The following is a 21673-nucleotide window of genomic DNA, read 5'->3' as shown; positions in this document are numbered from 1 at the left end:
ATTTGGTTAAAAATATAAACTTTTAAAGATGTTATTGGAGGAGATGAAAGAAGCAGTTAACCAGACCCTGGAGAAGTGGTCAAGGTTTCACAGCCACGTCAGATTTATGTGATGTGGCTGATCACCGCTTCCTACTTCTGTAGAGTTTAATGTCGCCTGGTAAAGAAAAAAACAAAAAAAAAAAAACACGACCCTCCCAGTCAAACGGTAAACATTCAGGCACATTCAACACATTTCAAGGCAAACTCTGCACAGCAACTTAATAAGTCATTTATTGTAATGTTTGTCACCTCCTCTTTCCAGTTTCCGATGCAAAAAGAAGCAATCATTTCTTAAATAAAGAAAGCAAAACAAAAATATTTACAAAATTCAAATAAAACTAATAATCATTGAATTATCTAAAGCACCTCTCTGCATCTGGACAACTGTGGTTTCTGCTGGAAAAGGAGACACTGCAATTACATCAGAAAGTCATAGGTTCTGAAAAATAAAACAGGAAAAAAAAGTTCATCATCATCATCATTATATATTTACAGAAAGGTCCTGAAATGAGTTTCCACTTAAAGTAGAAAAGGCTTTCGGATCACTTCTGTGTTTTTTATTTATTTATTTTTCTTATTTCCCCGCCGTCTTTGTATACATTTAATTTCATCAAGTCGGTTTTTTTTTCTCTTCTTTTTTTCTGCAGATTTCAAGTTTCTAACGGTGATTGGGTCGAAAGGTGTCAGGTTAAAGTACAGAAGAGGTAAAGATGAAGAGTCAGTCAGTGTGGTTCACTACCGAGGATGGGAAAGGATGGCTTAGAGGAAGCATTAAGACCAACCCCCTGTAGTCAAAGTCGACATCGGTTCTCTGAAAGCTCATGATAGGAAACAGGAAGAGAGAAAATAGACAACCTTTGCATTAAAAACTCCCCATCTGCCTAGTTCAGTTTCAAGTCCTCAATGTCAAACATTTTGTCCACTGAATTCTTAATTGAAGCACACTTCAGTCATGCTGCACACTCCGGTAAAGGACAGAGAGAGGACCTGTGAGTTAGGTCCGTCCATGAGTCAGGGAACCCACCGCACCACACACCCTGCGGTTGCTTCCTGCAGGTCAGAGGATATTTAGGCATAATCGTCTAGGAGAATGAAAAAGCAGCCAGTTGGTTTGTGTTACTGTGACAAAAAAAAAGAGAGAAAAAAAAAAAAACAGTTTTGTAGTGATGTGTGGATTCTCACACGTCATTAACAAGCAGTCCTGCTGAGTGTGTTTTCAAGTTTATTTCATGAGGACACTTGCTGTGTAAAGCAGGAGAGGAGGGAAGGGAGAAATGATTGTTTTCTGAGTTCATCTCTCAAACAAAAAAAGAAAAATAAAGATTTCTCCTCATTGAGGATTGATTCGAGTCTGCCACTCTGGGCTAAATATATTGTCTACTACTCGCCGCAGTTTCCTGCTGAACCCTCCCTGCCGCCCCACGTCTTGATGAAAGCAGGATTTCGATTCCTCAGTCCTTGTCGGACTCCTCTTCGGCGTTGCGGAGGAAGGTGAAGAAGCCGGTGACGGATTTCAAGGCTACGCCTTTGCCCGTTTGCTCTGCCGGATCTTTGCAGGACTCCCACTTGTAGAAGACCTCCTCGTCGATCACATCCTCGTCGTAAAGACTGTTGAAGAACATCAGCAGGAGGCCTGAAGAAACGGAGCGCAGAGGTCAGCGTCAACACTCGCACGCAAAACAGTTAGCGCTTTCTCACCAGACTGCTGCAGGTGGATTGAAAAGCAAACATTACAAGTAAAGCCACTTTTTTTTTTTTTGACTTTCATTGTTAGAGACAAAAATGGAGAAAATATGCTTGTCTTTCTGCGGAATGTCGAGTTAAAACGGTCAAAATAACCTAAATGACCATTTTTAATCGTCTGTACTCTTAAAGATGCTTCACTGCAAATTCAAAGAAATGAAATAAAAACGTACTTGCAGGCTGCTCCATGTGCACCATGAGAGCCTGGAGGGCATAAAGGGCCTGGAGGGCTTTCTCCTCGTCACAGAGGTATCTCTGCAGCAGACTGGCTCTCTCTTTGATCTGCTCCTCATCCACCTTGTACGGGTTGTCGCCTAAATTGTGATGTTTGAAAAAAAATACAAAAAAACAACACAAACATGTATCTTCTCACAAGTGCTGCCACTCTAGAGTGTCTTCGCTAAGAAGGCCAATATTGGACTGACAGAAATGTGCTCAAATGCCACCTTTAGGTATATGTGCGAATCAGCCAATCGCAAGGCAGCGACCCAGTGCATTTAGACGTCTAGATGTGATGAAAACTATTTTTGCATCAGATCCACTTACATATGATGGCAGACTGGCACACCGATGTCATCAATGATCGTAGAAACTGGCTGGAAGCACACTGCTGCTCATCGAGATTGGCCTAAAGAAGAATCAAAATATATTGTTAAAAAACATAATCACAGCTAGTACAGAGATGAAGCAGTGGTCGCGATTTTTACATGATGAACAACATTGTTTGCCTTTATCTTCCTTTAGTATTATTCTAACACCTATTAATGAAAAATTAAAAAGATATTGCTTTTTTTTTTCCTCCAGAGTTCCTGAACTATCGCTATATTCTAAACCACACACCTCAATCCAGTCTCTGATTCGCTGGTTGTTGGCTTTCTCTTGAAGGAGTTGGTCCAGCTCTTTGCTGATTTCATCTCCACTGAGGATCTGCTTCCTTCCAGCTTCCTCCGACTCCGTCTCTTCTCCTGTGGTAAACTCCACTTTCTGAAATGCACAACATGTGTAAACTAGCCTGAAAAACGATGTTCAGCAACTTGGTGCTGGTTGTTTTCATCTTAGTTTGTTTACATTTTCTCCAAATGCAAATAGATCAACAGCTAAGTTGGTAATTGAACAAACAGAAAATATTAGCACTATCAAAGATGTAGCAGACACTTGGCTACACAGAAACTACACATATTGGAGAATCAGACAAGATATGGCTTGTCATATCATAATAAGATGTCTAAAATCTCATGCATACCTGATCTGTGACAAACTTGTTGACATCTTCATCCTTGGACAAGAACTCATTCCAATTTAGCCCGGCTTCTCTCCACAAAGACCCAACCTTTTCATGAGTCTGGCAAGAAAACCAAATTGAAAAATGTTTTAGTCGAGTTTGGAAATATTTCAAAAAATACAAAGCCAGACTGCTTAACTGCAAGTCTCCCCTTTTAAGACTTGTGTACGTACCATTCCTTTGCAGAGCAACTTGATAATCTGTGCCAGCAGCAAGCCAGCCTTCTCCAGAGGCACAAGAGGCTTCGAGATCTCCCTATAGACAGTTGCAATGTATCAATATTTCAGCTTTCATAAGCTTATAGACTGCAACAATATTTAATTACTCCGTGGGTTTGCTAATAATGCAACAGAAGGAAACTCAAGTGGGGGAAAAAAACAAAACTTAAGTTTAATATGTTATGTTTTGATTTTAGATGTGTGATGAGGCCTCGGGCTGGAAAGATGTGACCTAGATTTCCATCTGATTAATCCTCCTTTATTCCAGGTGGAAAATTATTCTTAAAATCTAATTGTCTTTTGGTTATAATTAGAAATCTACAATTTATGTTAAAATATGCTAAGCAACAACCAGACAATAGCTAGTATTTATAAATATAGTTCTACTGCACTTGCATCTCAAGGCCATTAAAGCCTTTGGAAAGAAAGACTTCAATACATTCTGTATTTATGATAGCTTGGACATTTAATGTTTTAATTTTGATTAATTACAGAAAAATGTAGGTACATATGACATCCCATGGCAAGTGAATGCTACCATTATTCGTACCTAAAGAGCTGTCCCATAGGGATGCCACGGTCATGGAGCATGGGAGTAATGAGTTCTGCCAGGTAGAGCCAGATGTGAGGTATATCTATGGCCATGTCCTCTGCCACTTCCAGGATCTCTAGTAGCCTAAAAGAGAAGAGAAACTCTTTACTTCCGCATCCCCAATTCTACTTCAACTCTAAACGTTCCTGTTGAGACACAGGACCTCAGTGACCTCTTCTTACCCTTGGTAGTACTGCTGTACGGGCAAAGTCCCTGCCTCTACAAGTCGGTGTAACAACAAACCCATGCGCTCCCTAGCAAGGGTGCTGCGTTCAAGTGTCGACTCGAGGCCACAGCTCACGAACACGTAGAGCAGAGAGGCACTATTTAACTCTGCAACACACTGCAGCGCCTCCTACAGGGCAAGAAGAAGATGAAAATCAGAGATGGAAGTACTACCAACAAGAAGTGCGCCTGACAGAACATTTTAGTACCTTTATGTCGTTGATGTGGAGGTATTCTTCAATAATGGCATTGGTCTTTTTCCTCACCTCCTCTTCTGTCATGGCAGGTTTGGGAAGAGAAGCAGGAACACTTTCCCGCTTAACTAAACAAAAAACAAGAGGTGAGAATAAGCCGACGTTCACTTTGTTTTGTCAAACGGACTACTAATGTTCATTTTAAATCTTGTTCTAGTTCCTTAACCCAGATACCTGGAAGGTCTTTGCTCGGACCAGTGTCCCGACCACTTTGGCTCCTGCTTCCTCTGTCATGGCTTCCCCTGTCTCGACTGCCTTGGTCCCTGCTTCCTCGGTTCCGACCACCTTGATCTCGGCTTCCTCTGTCCCGACTGCCTCGGTCTCTGCTTCCTCTGTCCCGATTGTCGGTCATGCTGGCAACGCGGCGCACAGATTCTGCTGTGGCCCGGCTGTCTCCGCCCCTTCCACCACGCTCCTGTGATTCCCTGCTGAAACTTCTCTTGGAGAACTGGTTCCCGTCCTGTCGCTCGCTGCGAGCAAATCTGTCGTAGCGATCCCTGTCATGGTCATTCCGGTCTCTGTCACCACCACGTTCCCGGCTGCCGCTCGACCTAGAAGGAATGGATTAATATACTTTAAGCATTTCCAACATGTTAAAAGGATTAAATAATACTACTGTACATTTATCCTGAGGGCTAATTGCTTGAAGCAGAAAACTAGCCGAGAAGAAAACCGCAGTGAGGCAATGAGGGAAATTTATGGAGGAATGTGCTGCTTCTAATTACCTCTGAGGAACTCTGCGATCGGTGTCTGTTGATGAGGACATCGCCCCGGATTGCTGCAGTGCTGAGAATCGGTTCAGAGTGCTGGTGGCTGGACGTCCAGAGTCTATAAGAAAAGGAAAAACATACATCAAAAGGCCAAAATCTGAAGAAAAAAAAGAATGACCTCAAATCCAAGGTTCTTATAGCATGGTTCATATATTTTTCCCCACAGTAAAACTTGAGCTCTTTTTAAGCATTTTCAAGGTTAGTTTTTCAACTTTTCCAGCACAACCATTTGGACATAAAAACAATACAAATTAACTAAAGACCATTTAAATTCACCATTATATGATATAATTTATTACCATTATTAATAATGTCTTGTGTTAGTACTTTACATTGCAGGGACAAAGTAAACTAAAATAAACCAACATTTTATGTTTTGAATTTTCTCTCACACCCTATGGACTTGATTGGTCTGAGAATAAAATACAAATTTGACAAAAGTCCCCCAATTTCAGTAACATAACATAAGACCACCTTTATTTCAATTACACAAATCAATATATATATATATATATATATATATATATATATATATATGGAAGGAATGTTTTTTTAATTCATTTATTTTTACATTGAACAAATCTGTGTAAAGGTATATCACATTCCTTCTCAAATTAAATGCTTAAGCAAAATTTAAATAATCATTTGACTTTCTGTACCGAGTCTATTCACCTAAATGATTATTGCAACTCTATTAGACACTGTGTAGATAGAACATCATAGGCTTTATACAGGAATCAAGCACTTTCCAAACCTTGAAAACACCTTATTGAAATTCAACTCTTCTCCAGGATTTCAAGCCCCCTTATCAACCCTGTCACAGAGACAAGCAGCTTACCTTGATCTCCACTTGCTGGTTTAGCTCCACTTCCTCCACTGCTGCCTTTTCCCCAGCTTCCCCACATGCCTTTCCCATCCGGAGCCAGCCGCTGATTGTTGAAGTCCAGGGCCCCAGGCTGCAGGAACACAACCGAACCACAGTCATGAAAAGAAGCTTCTCAACACTTATTTATACAAAATTGCAACATTCCAATGTGTAACGCAGCAGAGAGTGACGCTATGGGCTCTAGAGGTTTTACCTTTGTGATCTTGCTAAGGCGGGTGATGTCGATGGGTCGATTCTTGGAGATGGGCACTGTGTTCCAGCCCTCGTCTTGAGACTGGGCCACCCGGCCCCTCGCTGGCGTGTGCGGACCCCGGCTGTCCTTCTTTGACAGCAGCTGCTGCTGGACTTTGATCTGTTCCCGGTGCTCCTCCAGCTCTGCCTCTTTGTGGATTTGGTCAATTGTTTTGGGACCCTGGTCTCCTCTACGAGGAACCCAGTTATTCTAAGAATCACAAAAGGAAAATAAATAAATAAATAATCAGCACCAACACTTACTTATGAGCCGCTTTACTGCAGCTTCAATTATCATTTACCTTTCGTAGGTCCAAAACATCTTGCAGCATGAAGCGGATTCTGGACGAGGTTTTCCTCTCTTTGATGATCTTGTCCATCTGGTTGAAATACTGATCCATACGAGGCTGAGAAAGACAACATTTATGGCTTTTATGTACCTTTGTTATGATACAGGAAGTAAAATAATATTTTCACATACAGTGCTTTAAAGTATTCATACCCCTTGAGCTTTTTCACATTCATCATCACAATCATAATGCTAACTAATTTAGTAATCAATTTATCCTTACCTGGAGCACACAGACTCAAAAAAGGTCAATTGCTCAAAGAACAAGAAACTCAGAGCACACATTTTGCATTTAAGATAAACGGGGGGGAAAAAAATAAAAATGCTCTATCCAGAACTCCTCTATTGGTCTGGTTTTCTTCTTCATCCGGTTCAAATGTTGTAAAAAAACAAACAAACATCTCCTTTAAGCTACCATTTGCTATCCAATAATAATTAATTGGATAGCAATTATTAATTATTAATAATTGATAGCAAAGTAATTATATGCATTTCTAATATAGTATAACAAAGGCTTAAATGAAAAATCAGCAGAATGTGCCTATTTTTCTTTATCTGATTAATCATTGGAATAATTGATGGATTAATTGATAACTAAAATTGTTGTCCTTTTATAACCACAAACTTCAATGTACTTTATCAAGCTTTTATGTGATGGAACGACTAAGTAGCGCACTTCAACTCGGACTTCTGTTCAACAATTATTTCATTACCACTTTTCCATAAAAGGCCAAGTTTGGTAAGGGAACAACTAATAGTTTTCCTGCTGAAACATTCTCCCATCCAAGTTATTCTGAAGGCCATTAGTTTGTATTTAGTGCTCTGAGGGTAAAGAGGGTGACTACAAATGCACATCAATATCAAGGGGTAAAGATACTTTTGAAAGTCTTCTCAGTTCCTCAACCCATCATAAATAATCAGTGGCCCAGACACGTGGCACAAAGAAACAGTCATCACAGAAGACTATTTGACGTCACCCACTTCCTTCTGTACATGTTGATAACCAACTAACCTTGGCCTTCTCAAAGTCCAGGTCTTTGCCAATGGTGGACAGCAGTCTGCAGAGACACTCCAGAGATTCTTCATCGTGGTTCTTCAGTAGTTTGACCACACAGTCGTGCATGATGGCCTCTGTCAGCATTTTCAGCTTGAAGAGTTCGCCGATGAATTTTATGTTACCCAGCGAGCGCCTTCGAGCTATGTCTCGGGACTCTTCCAGTTCCACCCTTAAACGCTCACGCTCCTCGTCCTGCAGAGAAATAAGCAGGAGGTTCATTTGTGCTTTCATAGCCACAAGATCAATTTTGTGCAAACAAATTAAGAAAACAAAAACAAACAAAAAAAAAATACATACATTCTTGGAGGCTTCCATCTCTTTCTGCTTTTTCTCAAAAATCTCATCATCGTCCTGGTCCTTTTCAAACTCTTTCTGGCAGCGGTTGAGTAGAAGTTTGCGGAAGTTCACAAAGTTTCCAGGTTTATCCGGGGCGGGCACTTTCAGCTGGGGAGGGACAACAACAAACCAGAGGTTGACTCAAATTTTAAATCAGCAGTAATTTGGGGATACACACAGACAGAAAATATATAATTTCTGCTCTTTCAGTTCCTCAATACCATCATGAGCATTCAGTGGCCCAGACACGTGGCACAAAACTTGAGTCATCATTAGAGCAGTGACGGTGTGTACAGCACACTACTCACCCCTATAAGGCAGCGGCACATGTTGGCGTAGGCTACGGAGAAGTTGGGCTCTGAGATGGCCTTCTCGAAGATGAGGTCGATGGTTCCCTTCAGCCTTTCTTCTGTGTCTATTTTCAGCTCCATCACCTGCTTCATCAGCTCCTGGAACTTCTGCGGGGTGAGCTTGTTCAGGATGCTGCGCAGACGCTTGAACACCTCATGAGTCTTCCCCTGCTCAGCGTCAGCCTCTTCGGGGTTGTTGTCTTCGGGCTTTATGGTCGAGGGCTTCCAGGCGTTCGCAGCTTTGTTGAGCTGTACGTTGTCCGTAAGAGACCTGCTGTTGAAGATGATGATCTTCTTGGGCTCTTTTCGCAAGCTCTGCTGGGAGCGATGTGACCCAGAGGGCTGAAAGTACAAAACAGATATTTATAAAGTAAGTTAGTTTTTTGAAATACAACGTGAAGTTGTAATAAATCTGAACAGAGAAAGCTCAGATTTTAAATAACCTGGGGTCGTCCTGCAGATTTGCCTCCAAGACCCCCCAAAAATGTAGGAGTGAAATCCGAACCCGCACTCATCAGCCGACTTGGATCAACAGGCCGCAGCGGAGTCTTGTTTACCTGGTAAAGTAAAGTAGGCTGTAACATACTGGTTGTAAACCTGCAAAGATGAGTCACCTCTCACTATTCTGAAATGAAAAGGGGAGAAGCAGAGGGATCAACACATTCTATGCACTGTAGTTCTAGGCTCACAGGATTTAATAATTACCATGGTTGTAGTGTAGTTGCTTCACAATAAAATTACACTTGCTAAAATTTCTTCTGACTTTATTGTCCGCCAATTAGGGTTGAATGAATAATCAAATTAATTGTGATTACTACAAGAATGCTGTGATTGCATTTTAGGCAATAAAAATGTATTTTCTTATTTAAAAAGGAATTCATTATTTATATATTTAATTTATTTCTAACATTGCATTAAAAAAGCCTTAAATTAAAAATCTACAGAATGTGCCAAATTTTTATCTGATTAATAATTAGGATAATCAATAGACTAATTGATGACTAAAATAATTCCTAGTTGCAGCCCTATAACTGATTGTTTATCAAACTCAACAGAGCAGTCAAAACACAATGATCTAGGCCTCCGTTTATAGAGGCGTAGAAACCTTTGCAGTAAAAGCCTTTTCCTGGAATAAAGCCATGACATGACTCCAGAGAAGCTGCCACATACCTCGTCTAGGACCACGTCACTGATGACAGGCAGACCCTCTGGTTTGTGCATACTGGCGCTGCTAAACTGGAAGCCCAGAAGAAACTCTCTGTCATACCGCTTCTTTGCTTCTGGGTTTATTGGCTCCCCCAGGTCTGAGTAGCACATATTCAAGATGCGTCAGTAAACTTGATTCACATGCATGCTTAAAGTTTTAAACTGGATACAACGGTAAGTAATATGAGGAAGAAAAGTGCTGCTTGGAAGAAGGAAAAGAAAATCACTACCAATTTTAATTTCTTCTAGACTTGAGTGGTTTATGTTTTATTGCCACTAAAATTTACTGAACTTGTAATTTATAATTATATTTAATAGATGTCTATTTTCAGCTATATTCATAACATGTCTGTTGGAAATGACGGAACCCCCCCAGAAATGCCTATTTTTGAAACACTCTGAATGTGCTGTAAGCCTGCTGTTAGCTTTGTAAATTTAGCTAGCAACAGAGTTTTCAATATTTTACAGTGTAATAACTTGTTTCTGACTAATTTCTTCGTCAAAAGGCTTTTGTGCAGTGTCATACCACAAACATGAGTAGTACATATGCACTCTGGCGTAAACATTATGAGCAACTCATCTAGGTTATTTAAATTAAAATGTTCACACTGTACTACAATAAACCCAAGCGACTGAGCACTGAAAAATGCTGCAAACACAAAAAATTGAAGCAAAAACCTACAAAAAACAAAACAAATGCAAATTAAAATGCTGCAGCAGGAAGGAAGTAGATATAGAAGCCGTCTGGTCCAATATGATTTGCTTGTCAGCCCCCTCTAGTGGTCTGGAGCACTTTTGTTTTGTGGAGTGTGTTTGTAACATTTCATACTTGAAATTGCTTTTGCTTTTTTAAGCATTTTTCCTTTGCTCCTATTTCCTGTGCTAGCAATATTTATGGCTTACAGCGACTTTCTGTTGATTTGTTTTATGTGTTTTGGATTTTGCATTATTCATGTGTTTGGAGCTTGCTTCACTGTTTGCTGCGTTTGTACAACAGTGAGCAACTGTAGTTTTACCCATTTAAAGAGCTATTTCACCATAGATCTTTTAACAATTTCTTTTTATAAAACGTTTGAATCTTTTCAGAAACATAGTCCAAGTCCCCATGATTATTTTAACATTATATGAATTACTGAACCAAATAACTTTGACAAAATGTTTCCTTTAGTGATCATAACTAACCTTCTTTGTACTGGTATTTCTGCTCAGTTGGATCAAGTGTGGATTCGAGTTTGTCTGGCTCAGCATTCTGCTTGTCCTCTTTTTCCTCCGAGGTCTCATCTACTGTTTCAGCGGGAGGCTTAGCTGGCGCTGGAGGGCTGACCTGGACTGCTGAGGGTTCAGGAACAGGCGTGGCATCTGGCTCCTGCTAAAACATATTGATGTTTAAGTTATCTTACAATAGTGATTGCCATAAAGACTGACTTGTTCTTAAAGTTGTGTTACTGTCAGTAACATAGCTGCTGAAGAGTCTCACCTCTTCGAAGGCATCCAGAAGGCCCCCAATGGCTTTTTTGTTGAGCTCTTTCATGCTCTTCTTCTTTTTTGGCACAGACGTAGCAGCTACAGACAGAGGACAAGTTATAGAACATAACAGAAGAAAAGAAGAACATAACAGAATAACCCGTTTGATTTATTCTGTATGTAATAAGTTTTTTCTCGCAATTTCCTCGACATTTATTGGACGTCAGCATGTATAATGGAGAGCAGTAAAAATTAGTATTTTATTATAACTCATGTCTTCATTGCCAATAGCTAGCCAATAATTCTTTTACTACCAACAAGATGAAACAAGTGAGAATCACGTCAATCTCACCTTGCATAGTAGTTTCCTCTGGGCAGCTGGCAGAGGCAAGAGGAGCATCTTCAGTTTTCTTCTGCGGCCGCTCTTCCTCCCTCGTCTCCTCCTCTTCGTCTTCTTCTTTCTGTGCTGGTGTCGCTGATTCCTGAGATTGAGAAGGGTCGGGTTTGTCCTGGGGCGTAGTGTCAGACACCGGGACATCTTCAGAGAGTTCTTCAGTCTCCTGAGGAAGGCCGTTGGAAAGAGGAGACTCTGCTGGATGAACCTCTACCAGTTCTGGTTCTGAGCTCTGGTCCGCATCCTCTGCCTGTGAAGCAGCAGGTTCTGGTACAGCGAGGGGCTGAGAGACGTTGCTTGATGGTTTTGCAGAAGCATCCTCTTTCACAGTCTCCACAGGGGTAACTGCAACTTCAACGGGGGGTTCTGACTTGGCGCTAGCTGTCGGTTCCTCTTTTTCCAGTTGAACTCCTTCTGGCTTCACCTCTTTCTCCACAGACGGAGCAGCCTGTGGCTCCTCTGTTTTCAACGGCGTCTCTTGTGCTACCGGTGATGCAGAAGGTCTGACCGGAGCATCCACTGTGTCACCGGCTTTTGAGCCGACCATAGTTACTGCTTCAGCAACACCACTGATACCTGCTGCTGCTGATGGGAGGGTAGGCGGAGACTGCCGCTCCTTTAGCGACGGGGAAAGTCTCTCAGCTGAGGCTGTAGTGGCCACAGATTGAGTTGCTAATTCAACAGGCGGAGTAAATGGTCTGTTTATTTCCTGTTTGGCCTCCACCACAAGATCCGTGTTTGCCGGAGCAGCAGGTGGAGGACTTTCAGGGGAGGCAGAAGGTTCCACAGGCTCATCTGTCGAGTGTAAAAATAGAAAATTTAAAAAATAAAGCATGCCAACAGGCTGACAGATTAGCATTTGTTTGCTAATCAAACTCAAATGTTTCCTCACCTCTTCTTGCCACTACAGCAACAGTCTGTACGACTTCACCATTGGTCTGGGCAACACTTACTTCTGCTACAGATGCCTACGATCAGAGACAAACAGGTTTTTAAAGCAGTGTGTAAAATAATGCAGTTAATTTACAGTGACAATTTTTATTCTTTTATTAATCTATGAATAAAAAAAAATCTTTCAACTTGTGTGAATGTAAACTCTTCAGACCTGCTAATGTAGTTTAAATCACTTTCTATTCCACACTTTCAGTATCATAATTCTCAAGAGCTTAATCAAAAAATAATCCCAAAACTCATTATCTGATCAAAAGGACACTCTTTGCATTAAGCAACATAGTTTCTCAATATGTCACAATGAAGAATGGAGACAAACTAATTAATGATGAGAATTGACCATTTATAAATTTAACTGGGTCTGATTGGTTCTTTAGGAACTGCCATGACCCACTTATCTTTAAAGCTGTAGTTTTACAAACCAGTCATAGCTACAGCAAACAAGATTTATGACTGCTGAGCTGGAAACTGGAAAAATTTGAAATCGTGACAATTTAAAAGATGAGCTAAGCGCATATTTTATGTATTTTACCAACAACTTTCATTCTTTTAATTAGGGTGCAGGTCCCAGGTAAACACTAATGGAAGTTAAACATGGTGCACCAAAATAAAACTGGAAATTATTATGAAAGTGAATATGAAATGTAAAAATAACTTAAAAAAATATGTGTGGTAAAAGAGAGACAGCACATGTGACCAAAGTCTGTTGGTCTCTTATGAAGGAGATATGCTATAATTGATTTAGGTGAGTGTCATTAATAGTGATGTTATCACTGCCTAATAACTAAATTCTCTGTGGGGTGTTAAGAGCTTTATAATGCTCCTGTAATACAGAGTTGACTATCTAAGCGAATAACTGACCAGTGGGGGAGTTGCTGTTGTGGTAGATCTTCCACCTGACATGATCTCCTTTGTAATGTCACGCCCACCTTGGTTGGGGTCTCGTATTGTTATCTGGCAGGAAGAAAATCAGCAATGTTACTTCCTAATATATGCTGGCAGTGTGTAATGATCCAGTCTCTTTAGCACAATTGTTGCCACACAACACAACACCACTGTCATTTTCAGGTAAAGAGAGAAAGTTCCACGCAGATAGTACAATACAATTTCTCTCCATTCACTTTTTTCACAGAATGTGTTGGCCTTTTGTTGGGAGACGCTACCTGTTTGCGTTCCCTCTTTGGCGGGGCTTGCGGCTGTGTGGGTGCTTGCTGGGGAGGTGGAGCTTGTTGTTGTGGGTTAATCATCACCTGCGCTGGCTGGACTGACGCAGAGTACTGCGGCTGAGCAGGATAGTACGCTCCTGCTGCTTGGAGAAACAGATACACGGTTGGTTGGCAAGGAGATTTCAAAGTGGAGCTTCTCAGTAGTTTTGCGCACAGAACTCATTTAATAAATTTTGTACGACTAAGAAATAATACACATGCATTACACCTCAATGGTCCTTCTTAACACCTGGTATTTTTAAAACAGTAGCGAGTCTAAAAGAAAACATGTAGGACGTAATTAGAGACAGGAAGTGCCACAGATTATTGCCACTGAAGCTCGCTGACCACAAGCGCGCGCACACTACTCACCGGGGTAACGCTGGGAGGTGAGAGGAGCACCGTGGAGAGAGAGACGGCCGTTCTCCCGCCCGCCCCCTCTCCCCCCACCACCCCGCCTCTCCCTCGCAGCAAGAGAGGGCTCTGAACCAACGCAGCAAGGAAAAGGGAAAGGGGAGTGAGGGGTCAGGAGGAGGAGAAGAGAGGGCAGGAAGAGACAGATGCAGTATGAGTTAATGAGAGGATCCAGAGGAAGCAGGGTGTTAAGAAGGTCCCAGGAAATGGCCAACAGTTTGATCCTTCCCGCTCATAGGAAATGTCCTACTTACTTTTGGAAATGATTGACAACATGGCAGTAGAATTTTGACACAGCGGAAAATAAAATCTATTATTTGAATAAGTAGAAAGAATACTTTAAGAACAATTTCTGATATATTTGGATGATGGTTTGAAAATTTAGCACCTAAGAAAAGTTTAGTTAATTGTCCAACCAAATCTGAGTATTATTCAGATTTGGTCCCTTACAACATTAGATGCCAATTAACCATCTAAGTATATGCAGACTCATCTGAAACATGAGCTTTAAAGTCATTTCATGGGACCTACAAGGAAGTGTCAGGTGACTGCAGATAGAGAAAACGGACCAAAGCAGAATCAAGCTAGACCACGTGCAACTGGCACTATAACACTTACAGCAGTATTGTAAAACAGAGAAGCACCAGGAATATACATATACAAAAAATAAACATTTATTTAAAAAAACAACCAAGCAAAACCATAACAAAAGCAGTGACAATTTCCAGACAAAGGGTAGAGATTAGAATATATATATTGCAGATAATTTGGGGGAGATTTAGTAACTGTGATTACATCTCCTTCAATGGTAAAACTGAAGGCTGTGCTTGGTTGTTGTTGTTGGTGTCAGGGTCAAATCCATACCGTAAGCAGAGTATTCTGCAGGACTAGTCCCAGGATAGAAACCTGTGCCACTGGTCACAGGATACTGTTGGGTAGGAGGCATGTATGGAGTACGGTACTGCAGAAAGAACATTAAGAACAGGTAAAAAGCCGTATCCTCAGAAACAAACTGAACACTGTATAATAACAACAAATGAAATGTTATAAATCTTTTTCAGACACTTTGTGTGTTAATAAATGACAATGTTCTCTTTTAAGAGTTCATTTGATTAAAGAGTTATATAATCAAACTATTAAATCTCATGTGAAAAATCAGTGATTTGATACAGTTACTGAATGTAATAAAAATAAAGAACATGCACTAAAAGCTTGCTGTTATTAAATTTGACATGCTTGGTACTGAGTTATTGACACCATGCAACTCATCCAAATGACACTACCAACTAATTAATGAATTTTGCTTTAAGGACTTACTCTTCATTCAAAAACTTAGAGAGCCTGATATGTTGAATTTAAATTAAAAAAATGGGAAATTATCAATTTGAGTATTTGGCCACTAGGTTTTATAGAGTTCATGTCTGTGGTTTTGTGGTTAACAGAAATTATAAAAAACAAAGCAATAGTGAAAGAGTGTACATCTTAAGAGCCTCTACCGTCTTTGATAACAGCGTACTTGTGTGTTAACCAAAGAGAACCCACCAGAAGGTCCCATGGAGGAAATTATATTTAAATATGATTCTCATAGCATAAAGATTTGACAATCAAAACCATGTTTGCAAAACTTTAATTCAACAAAATCGTGTTCAAAATTGAGATACCCTTTTAAAATTTTAACTCCTATGATATTGTCACATATTGATTCGCTACTCGAATCTATATTATTAGTTTATTTTACAGCATGTTTAATTGTTTTCTTTAGTTTTAGATGCTAGATTATAAAAACCTTAATTTTTTAGCATTGTTAAGATTAGTTTTAATATTAATTGAAGGGTGTTTTGTTAAATCTGCAGATAGAATATCTAATTTTCATACACCAGAGTGGGAGTAAATGATTAAAGATGACTTTAAAAAGACAGTCAAAGCCGGTCCCAAAACAAAACCCAGCTGATGGCTGATAATTAACTCGATTAACCAACCTGTCCAGGTGGGATAAAATAGCTCTGAGGAGAGCCACCGAAAGAAATCTGCTGCTGGGGGATCATCATCATCTGGGAGCTGGTAGGGTACACATGCGCAGGTGCAACAGGTCGAGGGCCACTGGTTGTCTGCACCCGAGGACCGCTGGCGGCCATAGTGGCTCGACTCGGATAGTAACTCTGGAGTAAAGATGGAAATTAGAAAACATTAGAAACAAAGCAAAAGAATTGAGAAACATGTCAAAAATCTGCTCAGTGTGCATTTAATTTCCCTAACTATGCTATGCCTCGCCCATTTATTCACATATGGTGAGGATGTTTTGGTTGGTGCATTGGTCCTATTGCAGATATAGGGAAGCAACGCACTCACAGCATCTGCTAATTTCTGCATCAATCTGAGAGTTTCAATATGGAATCTGCACTGCTTATTCAGTCTTGTTTCCCTGTGAGGTTATCGAAGTTAGGAGAGGAGGGGGGAAGAGAAAAGCGGTTACCTGCAATGCTCTGTATCCACCCTTCAGCCGCACAACACATGAGCAGAGAGCAAGAGAGGGAGTGAGATTAAGGAGAAAATGAGGACTAGAGACAATGAGGAAGGTTGATATTGCAAAAACATTTTAAAAAGCGAAGGCTGTGACAGGAAACAGTGTGTCCCAAAATCATGGTGACAATGAACATGCAACTCTGTGGAAAGGTCCCATATCAAGGTGGATAAATAATTTTTAAGGTGTTTGCAGAAACTGGTGTGAAATTACAGCAAGTAATTAACAATGTTTCAAAATGTGTTTTTTTACCCACCGTTAAATCAGCTTTTGTATCTTTGTGGTTTCATTTGCAATAGTGTTCTCAATGTCAATTCCAAACGTATCTGTTTTTGTTAAATACTTCCTTGACAGCAAAACAGCTACACTCGAGCTCCTAGTAGGTATTCTACATTGTAAATGTAGAACTGAAATTTCTTTTAAGCGCATCTCAGCATCATTACAATGTGACATATTTACCTTTCTAAGGTTGTTAAAAATCTTTACAGATGCTCAGAGCCAGGTTAATCCAACTGTGAAGTGCATTGTTACAGCTCATTACATCTGGTCTCCGGTTTGTTTATGATTGTGAATGATCCATCTGCCTGTGACTCCAACTTCAGATTATGAATGCGAGGCAAGCGTTTAGGGGCTTCTACGCCGACTGAGTCACCAGCTCTGTTGCACCCTAAAACCTATTTGTTTGTTCTGCATTTCTCACGCAGAGCAAACCACAGGCAGCGTGCAGCTCCACATTTACCTCTGAATCATGGAGTCTCATTATTTTCTTTAAATGTTTGCTCCACCCCCTGGATTCTGTCTGCACCCACGACATATTCCCTTTTGGACGATAAAGTTCATCTTATCCTTATGTGAAGTTGTAATCGATATTGCGCCGTTATGCCAAGTTAACTTTTAAAATGGACCAAAGTTCCTAAAAGTCTGGGGTCGTTTTTCCTGGTTTTCTGCTCATCATCTACCAACTTTCTCAATCACGCGTAACCTACACAAAAGCATGCTGTGCAAAAACAAAACCCATCACCTATTACACAGACTGTATGCGGAGAAATATGTGGTTGAACAATGTGAAGCTATGTAAAATAAACAAAAAATCAAGGTAGAAGATTTCTCATCAGGCATCCCCCCAAACCCCCTTCTGATCAGTCCAGTTATATTTGAAGCTCTAATTCTAACGAATAATCCAACAAGTATTAAACTTGTCTACCACAGCAGCTTTAATATGTTGGAAAGACAAGCACCTCTGTGTCATGATAGAGAGAGCATGAACTGGGATAGCAAAGTAGTAATTTTACTTAATAAAAGATGAATGTTTGACATTACCAGACAGTCAGCCAATAGGGCTGGATAAGACTTCCTGGATCAAAAGCTTCCGTCGCAGTGGAGTGAATAACCAAAAGCCTGACACTGTTTAATTGCATGCACTGAAAGTAGGTTATTATATACATATCAAAATGTTCACAGTGTGACCCCCAAGTTGTTTTTCTTTAAAGTGATTTGTATACATTTATCTGTAAAAATGAACAGAAAGCTAATAAAATCCTCCCGCTGAGCTATTTTTCCATTATGAATGAATGATAAATATTACATTAAAAAAAAGTTTAAAACAAATCCACTCAGATCATGCATAAGCTACAGAAACGCCAGCAGTCGCTTTGAGTGATGATCTATGCTCCATGAGCCATAAATATGGCTTATTTTAGTATTCCTGGCAGACACTTTAAATATTAAACACTCACAGTGAGATGACATTATGACTAATCATCCAGGCAAAGATGCACTGATCTTGTGGTTTGCTTGCAGAATTTTAAAGAGAGATATACTAACTCCCCTTGAGAAGACACCAGGATGACAAGTCAATAAATTAAATTGCAAGGTAAAGAAGGAAATCACAATTACTAAGATTAGGTGAACTGGATTTGAGATAATGGACAAAAATATAAGCTATTATACCATAAGGGATTTTTCCCTCAATCTATAAGCAGTTAAAGTGGAATCCAAAACATTTTTGTATCTTGCATATTTTGGTAATGTAACAAAAACTCACATAGATATCAAACTATGTGATGAAGACAATACAAAATCCATGGATTCATAAATCTTATTTTATTCTTTGCTAGTTCTAGCAAAGAACACATCATAAAAACGTAATAAAAACTGCCTTAAAAAAAATCTCTCATTTTGGCATTTAGCAAATCGAAAAAAAATGTTGGTAATCTAATTTACCTGAAAGTTAAGCTAGTTTTAGGAGAATTTAATGGACAGAGGAAGTTGACCAAAAAAAAATGTTTTTTTATGGATGGTGAATAAAATAAACATTGTGTTACCCTACTGAAAAACTATCAACTGAGGTGTGAAGAAATGCATCTCAAGAATGAAATGTCAGCCTAAGAAAAAAATAAATTAAAGAAGTTTTTGGTGTAATTTCTGAAAATGTAGTCGTGAGAACATGCATTACACTAAAGGCAAAGAAGGGATATAAGGACAAAGTGAAGAGAGTTAGTACCTGTTGGTGTAAAGTACGAGGACCTGTAGCAAACTGGGAGGACAGCAGAAAAGAGTAAAGAGGTCACAACAGACATTGAAGGCTTTTACACAAACACTAAGCCAAAGCAATGCAGCAAAAGAAGCCATGTCAGAAGTCCAGGTGAAAGAGCGGGAAAGACTTCTGGCGCAGAACATCAAATCCAAAAACCTAAACAACATGAAGAAATACCTGTCTCGGCTGCTGTGCGGAGTTCATTTGCGGAGGGGTGGCAAAAACAAGAGAAGGTGGTTGTCCGGGGCCGTATGCAGCCTGGAGAAAAAGAAAAATAAAAAAACAGAATAACTTTATTACAGAACTTCAATTTACTCAATCAATATATTCCACCCAGAAGGTAGGTCTCACCTGGTTTAATACAGGGGATGGGGAAGGATTTGGGACAGAGGTGGGTCCCGTTATAGGTTGTGGTGGTTTGTTCATTTCACGTTCTTTTATTCGTCTGCATTAGGGTGGCTGTGTGTTGCCAGCCTTTGAGAGAGAAAAAAAACCAAACAGACAAGTATTTCGACATCTAAGTAATGTGTTTAAAAAGGTTTCAATTAAATCACAGTTATTACAAAAATAAACTGTCTATAACTGAATAATTCAAGGCATGGGTGCAACATGTTGCCCAATTATATTTGCAGCAATGATGGATAAGAACACCACTGTATGGACACATCTCTAGTGTGGCACCACTACTAAGCAAAGAGGGTGTGGTCTGTGGGTTTTGCCCAAGATAAAACCACCACTACCACCTCCCTACACTTGCATATTGCGTATCCAAAGCATTAAGCATAAACACCAGTTAAAGTCAAAGAAACATTAATAATGTTTAGGTTTTGTCCATCCAAATCTTTACAAAAGACAAGAAGGGGCAAACGGGGCAAGCTACTAATTGCTGGTGCTACCGGTTTAAAAACATATTTAGCTGACAGAGTAGCCGTCAGCCAAATATGTCTTTAGCTGACAGCTAAAGACATATTCTAATTCCCAGTAAGTTTAAGAAAATGGATACCTCAGGTCAAAGGGCATTTACTGTGTTAACAGTGTTGTGCTAGGTCCATGTGAGCAAATAAGCTGTACAAGTACCATAAGTTTATGTTAAGGTCAATGAATTTTCAATTTAACACAAAAGAAACGCGTATTAACATTTTAAAGATTGTACACAATAACAACATGAAGGAACTGCAGTGGAAAAACTGATGTTTCGAACAGACATGGCATTCTCACACAGGAACCATCGTTAGCTGCTAGCTAGTGCCATGCTTTAAGGCTTTAAGCCACAACGCTGCCATATGGTTGTGAAGCGTGCAGTGTTGGATAGCCGGCGTGCGAACCCTCATTAAAAATGACAAGTGTTCAACGAAAAGATTATTATGTCTTAGCGAAGATGTGGGTTAACATGAATTTTACCGACCCTCTAGCGTGGTAGGCGCTCGTAAATCGTAGCTACCAGCCCTGCGTGCTAACGTTACGTGTCCCGCTACCACAGACATTTTCTGTAGTTACGCTACGTGGCTCAGTCCGCATTTAACCCCGGAGTACATGGTGTTCAATTTGGTACGTACTAATAATGGGCGACACGTTTTGTCCGAAAACGCGAGAACGAGGAAACAAAGTGTTCCCGAGTAAAGGGGCTGACACGTTCTGGTTACTGTGGAGCTATTGTTGGTGAACGTCAGCTAGCCGTTTAGCGCTGCCAGTGATGTGAGCAAATTAAACAGGCCCCAAAAAGGCTCCACGATCAAATGAACCCATCCAATCTGTCATTCAATCATGTCCTTAGCAGATAATAATTTCACTGGTAACTTGGTATGAAACAAAGCTTTGCAACAAAGGCGCTGTCTGCACACATGATATAACAGGGTTAACACCAAAACGAGGTAAGAAGTAACTGGTGAAAATAACCGGTGAAGATTAGCCACCAACTGTCATTTCAGCGAACCTCAAGATAACTTCAGTCAAACGCCGCAAACAGCAGCTCAAAGTATAAGCACTCAATTAATAAATGTTAAAACTGAACTGACTGCAAAAGTTTTTCTCTGGAAATAAAGCAGAATTCATCTGCTTGCTATCCAAGCGTGTGGACTGACAGCCGGCAGGGCCTGTTCAACCTGCATGCCTTTGACAAAACTAATACCTAGCTCGAGTGAACGTAAAGCTAGCATCAACAAGGCTAACCGGCCTAATTCTTACCAGGTACCAACAGTGTCAGGGTTGTAAACTGGGAACTTGGGGTATCAGCCTCTGGTCAGTCTTCTGTTGGTGAAAAGTTTGTTTGCTTGTCCTTGCTGCAAACAGACGAGTGAAGCCCTTCTTGGCTATTGACTTTAGCGAACTAGTTGGCTAACCGGCAGATGGGGTGAGTGCTACTGATGTCACTTCGGTTTAAATCCCAGGATGTTCAAAAGTGACAGTGGTTTAAAAAATATATAATAATATCGCTCTTCGGGAGTGCTATTGATAATTGCGATAACTCCCAAATAAGCCTCTGGACTGGAGGTCCATGATCAAGGCGTCGATGGTGACGGATTGCCGGTTAGATTTGTACTCTCTCGTACGCAAGGCTTAGAGAGAGGCCATAGTGCGATGTTTCTGCTGTACGGAGCCGGTGCGCCTCCAAGTCGCATGGGTGAGTTCCGGGGAAATTACAATTTGAT

The 21673-nt window shown here is 40.3% G+C and overlaps 1 protein-coding gene and 2 non-coding genes across 8 annotated transcripts; all 3 read right to left on the bottom strand.

Annotated features, from left to right (window-relative positions):
- Nucleotides 1–254: 254 nt before the first annotated feature.
- On the bottom strand, nucleotides 255–21642 carry eif4g1a (eukaryotic translation initiation factor 4 gamma, 1a). 6 transcript variants are annotated; one of them, XM_028020371.1, is made up of 33 exons: nucleotides 21210–21642; nucleotides 19377–19499; nucleotides 19203–19283; nucleotides 18993–19025; nucleotides 16442–16462; nucleotides 15948–16127; nucleotides 14833–14929; nucleotides 13927–14037; nucleotides 13513–13655; nucleotides 13211–13303; nucleotides 12291–12366; nucleotides 11357–12193; nucleotides 11018–11103; nucleotides 10723–10909; nucleotides 9505–9638; nucleotides 8778–8891; nucleotides 8293–8676; nucleotides 7946–8092; nucleotides 7604–7840; nucleotides 6545–6649; nucleotides 6205–6453; nucleotides 5964–6081; nucleotides 5081–5183; nucleotides 4530–4906; nucleotides 4311–4423; nucleotides 4059–4231; nucleotides 3835–3960; nucleotides 3240–3321; nucleotides 3028–3126; nucleotides 2625–2768; nucleotides 2331–2412; nucleotides 1958–2098; nucleotides 255–1674 (listed from the first exon to the last, which is right to left on the bottom strand). In XM_028020371.1, exons 2-33 carry the CDS (start codon nucleotides 19449–19451, stop codon nucleotides 1493–1495), a joined length of 5130 nt encoding a protein of 1709 aa, XP_027876172.1. In that variant the 5' UTR covers nucleotides 19452–19499; nucleotides 21210–21642; the 3' UTR covers nucleotides 255–1492. The 6 variants fall into 6 exon arrangements, with proteins under 6 accessions (XP_027876172.1, XP_027876173.1, XP_027876174.1 ...); XM_028020372.1 differs by lacking the exon at nucleotides 13927–14037; XM_028020373.1 differs by lacking the exon at nucleotides 13927–14037 and having other exon boundaries at nucleotides 10723–10906.
- Nucleotides 7479–7553, bottom strand: LOC114147248 (small nucleolar RNA SNORD66). Its single transcript, XR_003596048.1, has one exon. It is a non-coding gene; the product is annotated as a small nucleolar RNA SNORD66 (small nucleolar RNA).
- Nucleotides 8186–8262, bottom strand: LOC114147247 (small nucleolar RNA SNORD66). The gene has a single exon (XR_003596047.1). It is a non-coding gene; the product is annotated as a small nucleolar RNA SNORD66 (small nucleolar RNA).
- Nucleotides 21643–21673: the final 31 nt, after the last annotated feature.

This window comes from Xiphophorus couchianus, chromosome 6, assembly GCF_001444195.1.
Source record: "Xiphophorus couchianus chromosome 6, X_couchianus-1.0, whole genome shotgun sequence".
NCBI classification, from domain to species: domain Eukaryota; kingdom Metazoa; phylum Chordata; class Actinopteri; order Cyprinodontiformes; family Poeciliidae; genus Xiphophorus; species Xiphophorus couchianus.
Note: the sequence above shows the minus strand (reverse complement) of the source record. Positions and strands in the feature narration are given on the sequence as shown.